Below are 8,837 nucleotides of genomic sequence, written 5' to 3'. Positions count from 1 at the left end.
TAGTTTTAACGTTGATTGCACACCCATGCCCGTAAAGTGCGGAGTACGTTTTTCTGGCAAAGGAACGCGCACTATAAACCATCGGATTCACAGACTGCGCACGCTGAGCGTTTGGCCACGATCGACCCAAATATTCAATACGAATGTGGTATATCCCAACTTACGTTTACATTGGCACCGTGAATTTTGATTTTCCTTTAAAAATGATATAAGAAAATACTGAACATTTATTTAGTGGTTGTGTCTTTCATTTTATCTTGTATATCTCGACTTCTAAATGTTTGTAATGAATGTGCACATATTTATAAAAGTATATGCAACGAACTCGATAGGATGCCATGGAGTGAAGAAAATAATCGTAAACGCTGTATTTTGATTATCAACAAAATTATGACACTCGGGCGGAAAAGTAGATACAATACTTAGCTCGCATATACTTAAGTGAAACTCTAGTAGATATGGTTTTGTTGCTCACTTATATATTAAATATACATTGTCCGAAAGCTACAGAATTTCCATAAACGAGTTAGAGCTACGGTCAATATTGCATAACTAGCAGAGACCCACAAAACATATATGGCCATATTAGTATCTTTATTGTATCAGTACTTCTTTAAATACAGGATTTATAGAGTAATACAAAATAATTCTAATCAAGACACTGAAATCTATAAGTCCACTTGTCGTAGTCCTAACATTAGTTAAGCCTTTATTAAGTGAAGATAAAGATATTCGATAAAGAGATAAATTAACACTGTAACTTGTGTATGTTTTTGCTTTAGTTCAGTTAGGGCTAAACCTTACCGCACTTAATACTATCATTAAATAATCTTCTAATATTATTGTATGACCTAACGTTAGACCTTTTTAAAAATTTTGATAAGCTTTTAATATGTAGTATAACATGTCTACTAAAGTATATTTACGTCCTTTCGGGCGCACAGCGACGATTTAACAAAGATATGTTTTCAAATTGCGAAAAAGGTGCAATTTATTTGTACATTTTAGTCCAAATATATCTTTACTTTTCGATCTAACGTATACTCCTCGCTTCTAATTGACAGGAAGCCAAACAACTTAAATTTCGTAATAACGTGACCCAGAAACAGACAGACAGATACACACTGTGTTTTATAGTATTACGTGTTATATAATGTACACAGGCCAGACATTAACGATAGGCATTATTAACATTCGCCTTGGGCGCCAGTTTCTCGGGAGCATCGGTGTGAGTAGGAACATACGAACATTTCCTCAGGGCACTGTGAAGTTCAGCTTCTGTCAGTCCTAACTGAACACAGAGAAATGTATTTGTAATTAAATTTCAACAGATGATCTATCTTCCCCAGGTTATCCTCTGTATAAAATAGGCCCGTCATGGCCAGGTGGTTAGGGCACTCGATTCGCAATCTGTGGGTCGCGGGTTCGAATCCCCGTCACATCAAACATGCTCGCCCTTTCAGCCGTGGGGGCGTTATAATGTGACGGTCAATCCCGCTATTCGTTGGTAAAAGAGTAGCCCAAGAGTTGGCGGTGGGTGGTGATGACTAGCTGCCTTCCCTCTAGTCTGCTAAATTAGGGACGGCTAACGCAGATAGCCCTCGTGTAGCTTTGCGCGAAATTCAAAACAAAAAACAAACAAACTGCATAAAATATTGAAATTCATTTGTCCTGTAACAGAGTACTCTGTAATTAGTGCTTATCTATCAAATCAAGTTGAACTCGAAAGTCGTACTCGTGTTAATACTCATGTTTCATCATTATGAGTATGCTTATTATGAAAGATGCGCTTATTAATAAGCACAAAATCGGTTTGTTTTGAGTATGAGGTAGCTATTAAGGCGCTCACTCGGTGAATGGTTAATACCAGCTTGTTAAGTCGTTCTAATTTCATGAATGAATTTTTATTCATTAAAACCCGCACCTTTGTTCCGTTGCTATGCAACCAGTGTCATAGACCTGTGCTAGACATGAAATTGCATAACCTATAAAACATAGATAATGACAAAACTTAATAGATAAGTAGTGTGTATGACTATAATAGAAGAACGACGTGTATACTTTTGCAGATTAAATTTTCCTAAAATATATTACGGGACTGTACATGTCTTATTGATAACGAACATATCTTGATTATTTGCACATGTAAGTTAATAATTATATACCAGAGCAAAATATCTGAACGAATGAACGGTTTGTACGCTGCTGTTTAATGCACATGTTTGTATACATAGGGATTTTGTACATCAAACAAAGAACTTAGTATCCACGAGTAAGCAGTGTATATGTTGGTTTTTGATATACGTATGTCTATAATTATATATTTTATATTTCACTACACAGAGTTTGGTGTTTACAAGTTAAGAACTGTGTCTGTTCTGGTGTATATACACACATATGGAATAATACGTTATTTCGGTGTTTACATATTAAGAACTGTGTCTGCTCTGGTGTACATACACACACGTATGAAATAATACGTTCTTTCGGTGCTTACAAGTTAAGAACTGTGTCTGCTCTGGTGTATCTACACACATATGGAATAATACGTTATTTCGGTGTTTACATATTAAGAACTGTGTCTGCTCTGGTGTATATACACACTTATGGAATAATACGTTCTTTCGGTGTTTACATATTAAGAACTGTGTCTGTTCTGGTGTACATACACACGTATGAAATAATACGTTCTTTGGTGTTTACATATTAAGAACTGTGTCTGTTCTGGTGTACATACACACGTATGAAATAATACGTTCTTTCGGTGTTTACATATTAAGAACTGTGTCTGTTCTGGTGTACATACACACGTATGAAATAATACGTTCTTTCGGTGTTTACATATTAAGAACTGTGTCTGTTCTGGTGTACTCACACACATATGAAATAATACGTTATTTCAGTGTTTACATATTAAGAACTGTGTCTGTTCTGGTGTATATACACACACATATGAAATAATACGTGCTTTCGGTGTTTACATATTAAGAACTATGTCTGATCTGGTGTACATACACACATATGAAATAATACGTTATTTCGGTGTTTACATATTAAGAACTATGTCTGATCTGGTGTACATACACATGTATTCAATAATACACTTTCTAAGATACTACATAACACACAAACTAATCGTTACACGTATCGCTTGATGCGTCTAAACAATACGAATACCTCGCGTTTACTTTCTGAATATTATCTGTATGACCATGTTACATAAGGGAGTATCGTTAAACAATGTTGGTTAAACACATAGATTATCATTAATCGAATATCCGCGCCTAGAGAAGCGAGAATATACTATATACATATTTGTACATCTGTGTTTCATTAGGTACGGATATCGATGTAAGCCTTGCAGTTTAGATCTCTCAGGCTATGTTGGTTAAACAAATGTTCTCAATTTGTCATTGAAAATTGAAGTTGCCAGAACCTATGAAGTAAATTGCAATTATTCTGGCTCGATGCAAGCACTTTGATCTACGCCTTAGTGAATAACTGTAAGAAAACAAATTCAGCTTTTAAATAGAGACAGCACGCCCTTAGATGTCAAGAACCCATAGTTTATATAACGGTGCCGCTAGGGTGCACGTTTCAGAACTTATTTTGTAAGAAACTGTTAGTTTAAGTTCTGGGCTAATTGCCAGCTTGGTCGGTGCATCACTTAGTAACTCTCATGTGCCCACTATGCCTTTCTAGTTCAAGCGTTTGAGTGTGTTCAGTTTTGTAAAGTTGGCAGATAGCGATGTTAGATAATGGTAGTTTCTCATGTTGACCGACCACGGAACGCCAGAATATGTCTATTCAGCAAAGTATGAATCATTACTAGTTGGCTTGCAAGTTATTTGACCTTTTTTTCTCACATGCAAAACAGGAGAAGATATTTTCAACTTCTTGGCAATAAGCCAAAAACCAATATTAAGTGAATTATTTCACAGTAACAGAGATTTTTTTGAATTCCAAAAATAAATAAAAGGAGGAAATCAGAAGTTTCACTATGATAAAACCAGGCTCTTTCAAAATTATCCATTAGTGTGCATTTGATATATATATACTTTTGTGAGCGTGTATTTTTTAATTTTCAGACGTCTACGTTAACTGCAAATAACTAGCAAATCAATACAAAGACAATATATATATTGTTTTAGATACTTTTGAACCGAGTGTAACTGAACCTGATTTTTGTACTATCTACGCTGTAAATTAAACAACCAACATGGTAGTATCTAAGCTGTAATATAAACCACCAACTTAGCAGTACGTAAATTGCGAGTTTCATGAGCACAGTTACACTTTATTTTTCTGTGTTTGTTTGTGTATTTAAGCGTCAAGTTACACAGTGAGCTACCTCCGCTATGACTACTGCAGGTATCGAACCCCAATTTTTACGTTTCTGGAATTAAGCAAATGTTTATATGTGATGTATAGAGACTGAACAATCAAGTTGTAGACTTCATAAGATAGAAACAATATAACGGAGAAAAACTTCATATAATGACAAATTTGAACCAAGACTCAAAGTTTGTTCTCTATCAAAATAAAGAACAGAAATATCAGAAGACGGGTCTGGACAGTTTGTTTGTTGTTTTAGAAAACGTATTTAGACTGTCTGCCCCAAAAGTTGTTTCTTTCCTACTCATCGTGACCGATCTGTTTTTGCTGACGAAAGGGGACAACGGCTCTTGCCTCCGAGGTCGCTGCTCGGTCGCGATTGTTTAGCATCATCCTCATGACGACGGTAAACCTTAAGTAGGGCAGAGGAACTCGGTTGTTGTTTCAATTCAACATAAAATTACAGACAAGTCCTAAAGAAGCCATCATTTTCGCTGCGTCAAGAAAATCGAACGCTGGGTTTCCTTAAGCAAGAGCCTGTAGTCTTTAAATTTGTAACATTTACCAGATTCGTCACTAGAGGTAAGAAATGTAATAATCTTTTATAAGATGAGATATACTTTGAATTTAATAATGATATTATAAACATGGGTCTTGCTGCCGTAATGTTATTTATATTCGTATATTTACCAATATTCGTTTAAGGTAGATTCACTAGAGGTAAGAAATGTAATAATCTCTTATAAGATGAGACATACTTTGAATTTAATAATGATATTATAAACATGGGTCTTGCTGCCGTAATGTTATTTATATTCGTATATTTACCAATATTCATTATAAGTAAATTTCTTCAACAAACACTTATATATAATTCGATCGTGAGTGGTTATAACAGAAAGTAATCTATGTATAAAGATAGGCAAATAGCATCTCGTTTATCTAATTTTCATACTGGAAGTAACAAACAAGAGACAAAACGTTTATTCTTCAATTCTGGGGTCCATAAGTACATTTAGTTGTTCAACAAAAATTATTTATTTACGTCTGAATATGATTGTTGTTAAACGCAAAGCTGCACAATAGACAATCCGTGTTGTGTTCACCACAGAGATCGAGGCCCTCAAGCTTATCATTGAGCCAACAGGGGGGGGGGCACAAATACAGTTTATTTGTAGAAAATTTAATTATCAAAAATGAAATGTAACATAAAATACTTTATGGAGAAATACTACAAATCAAACAAACACTGACAATCACAGTCATCTACCATTTACGAAGTGTGAAAGGTCGATATAAATTTTTCATTTTATACTACTCTTGTTAGGGAATAATCTATATTAAAATGAATTAATTTACGTGAGGCTAATGAAATGTTATGAATTTTATCCAACAGCGTGATATAGAATGGCGTAACTATAAAACTTCCATGATTTCACATGAATGTATGCCACGAACACGATAAAACTTTACTTACAAACCATTGGTTGTTTACATTGATTATTCTAACCAGTAAACTATGTGCTCATATTTTTACGCAATGGGTCACCTGTGTTTTGTCCACCACAAGTATCGAAACTCGATTTTTAGCTTACCACTGAGCTACTAGATGGGTGGCTGTGGGCTATGTCTTCATGAGCCTTCGATGTTATTAACGTAGCCATATTAGTAAATATTTATTACGTTAAATCATAATTCTTAGACCTTTAACGACATAGTTATTCTGAGTTCGACACTTATTTATAAACTTATTTTTAAGGGAATATGATAACACTTTGTCGCTCAATGCACGAACCAATTATAAGCAACTCCAAAGAGAGTTAAACTTACAGATTTAAATCATCACAAGAAAAATGGTTACAGAATCTTAACGCTCCATCTGGATCAACCATTGATAAATACATTAGTAGAAAACACAGTGTACAATTTACTTTTGTGTACCAGTAAATAATTAACGAAATATATATATTTGTTTTTTTTATTCAGCATCCTGAAAGATTCAAGATGTCAAGGGTCAGTCTTATATCATTTCTGGTTGTTTTTTTATTGGTTCATGCTTATTTTCCTGCCAATTGTTGGCCAAATGGAGCTCCTGTAAACGTGTGTGATGACATGACTCCCAGGCATGGTCAAAACAGACCAAAGCCATCACGTTATTCACCTTACCAAATTACCCAATCAGCGAACAGTTATGAGCCTGGTGACGTGTTACAAGGTGGGTGATAAAAAAATAACTTGATTTAAACAACAACAGTTAGTAATACCGATTTTTAAGAATTAAAATTTCTACATCTTTCTCTTTGATTTCCAAGTACGACCCCAAAGGCAGAATGCCCAAATTAAATTCCCAAACATTTCACAAATGTTTAGGTGGAATTTAAAAAAAAATATTTTAAAATTTGTGCCCTAGAACTCTTAAATTAACCTTTATAAATATATGATTATTTATTATATTAAGTGCTTGAAATGTGCGTTAAAATTTTACTATATTGGATTTGGTGCATCATCAAACAACAACATATTAACACAAGCACAATTTTAAAATCATACATTTATCAAAATATAGTCTAAAACGCTAGTAAATAAAATATCTTAGTATTGAGATTGGGGATTTACCTTAATTTGTTAGGCACGTTGGCCAGACCTCGTGGAATATTATTGGAATTACGGCCAAAAATATTGTTAACAGCAAGAGTATTCAACTTATAATTCAATGCATTCTACTAATTATAGATTTCAGTTTTATTTGTATTGATTTACGAAGCCAAGTACTTTTAATCAGGTTGTTATATAGAATTGGCGTCATTAGTATATAAATAACCCTTTAGTTGTCACCCACATTGTAAACTTATTTCTAATTATATGTTCTTATTAACTAATACACACAGTAACATATTTGTATTTAATTTTGTTTATTCTAGTTACAATTAGGGGAACCAGAGAAACACCATTTGAGGGGCTGATGGTTAAGGCTTATGATCCAGAAACCGGAAGACCGATTGGTTCGTTCAAAGGTGGTCTTGGTTTGAAAACCTTAGAAGATCAAGGTTGTCTTGCCATCACGCACAAAGATTCTTTACCGAAAAAAGCCGCCGTTATTCACTGGGTGGCGCCAAATTTTAGTGGCCAGGTGGCGTTCAAGTGAGTAATACATGAGTAATTTAATAGATGGTATTCTAACGATGATAATAAAATATGCAAAATAGATAAAGACGATTTAAATCAAATTTGAATACGGATGATGCCTGGCAGATAGAGTTTTGGCCTTGGCCTAGATAACCAATAGCATGTATACATTTAGCTCCATGTACACCCTCTTCACACATGTATGTACATACATATTCATACCAAAGTTATCAGAGCTGTACTTAAAGAGGTGTCACAAAAGTCCAATTCTGTAAAGGCTAAGATATCTTGAGTACTTTGTCTGGTACAAATGAGTAGTATTAAAATACATAGAAAACAACAACAACAGAACTACTTGTTACATTTATGAATAGTGTTAAAATACATAGAAAACAACAACAACAGAACTACTTGTTACATTTATGAATAGTGTTAAAATACATAGAAAACAACAACAACAGAACTACTTGTTACATTTATGAATAGTGTTAAAATACATAGAAAACAACAACAACAACAACAGAACTACTTGTTACATTTCAGTTTCAAGATTTACAATTCCAATAAGTGATGGGCATACTACAGACTTAGAAATTTGTGATTTTCTAGACGTACGGTAGTTGTACTTAAACATATATGTGTCGTACTTTATCGACAAATGGTGGACACTCACTCTAGAAATAACAGAAAGTACGTGTTAAAGTTGGATGATGTTTCCCCCCTCCTCAATATGTAGCATTCAGGAAAAATAACTAAAAAAAAATGTTACTTAGTGTTCTAGATTATTTCCACCGCTTCCATTTCATTCTCTAGCATCATTCTAACCTATTAATGTATGAATTTTTTCTATGAATGTAGTCGTTTATAAATTTCGAGCTACGTTTTTCTGAAAAATACGCGCAGGAGGTAAGTTTATCTTTGCCTTTTGTGTTTATCAAAGATACGCCCAGATGATGATCCTTGTTGAAAGCGTTAGTGAAGCGAGCATTAACGCATTTTTTTCAACAGTCAACGTTTATAAAGTAAGGTTTTTACTGGCCGCTTCCGAGGAAGTATTTATTACCTAACAAAGATTAGCATCACTTTAACAACAACAAACTGGCTACTCTAGTTATGGAAGCTCTTATCTTTACTCAGAGCTATCCCTTTGTGCATCGTTACAAACATTTTGTTTCTTGTTCAGTCTACTCTCGTGTCACTGTATATAACGTTTGAAATATTTTGTTTCTTGTTTAATTTTTCCTGGTGTCATTGTATACACCGTTGTAAAGATTTTGTTTCTTGTTCAGTTTTTTTGGTGTCATTGTATACACCGTTGGAAAGATTTTGTTTCTTGTTCAGTTTTTTTTTGTGTCATTGTATACATCGTTAGGAAA

At 34.1% G+C, this 8,837-nt stretch overlaps 1 protein-coding gene across 1 annotated transcript in view; it reads left to right on the top strand.

The window, feature by feature from the left end:
* Positions 1–4,732: 4,732 nt before the first annotated feature.
* Positions 4,733–8,837, top strand: part of LOC106467193 (ferric-chelate reductase 1-like) — an 11,935-nt gene continuing 7,830 nt past the window's right edge. Inside the window, exons 1-3 of the mRNA XM_022395318.1 lie at positions 4,733–4,917; positions 6,322–6,550; positions 7,257–7,476. Of these exons, the coding sequence (XP_022251026.1) occupies positions 6,340–6,550; positions 7,257–7,476 (431 nt within the window). The 5' untranslated portion in view covers positions 4,733–4,917; positions 6,322–6,339. The remainder of the gene's footprint in view (positions 4,918–6,321; positions 6,551–7,256; positions 7,477–8,837) is intronic.

The sequence above is a fragment of the Limulus polyphemus genome, unplaced genomic scaffold (genome assembly GCF_000517525.1).
Source record: "Limulus polyphemus unplaced genomic scaffold, Limulus_polyphemus-2.1.2 Scaffold2523, whole genome shotgun sequence".
In the NCBI taxonomy this organism is placed as follows: domain Eukaryota; kingdom Metazoa; phylum Arthropoda; class Merostomata; order Xiphosura; family Limulidae; genus Limulus; species Limulus polyphemus.
This window is presented reverse-complemented; position numbering and strand designations above follow the sequence as displayed.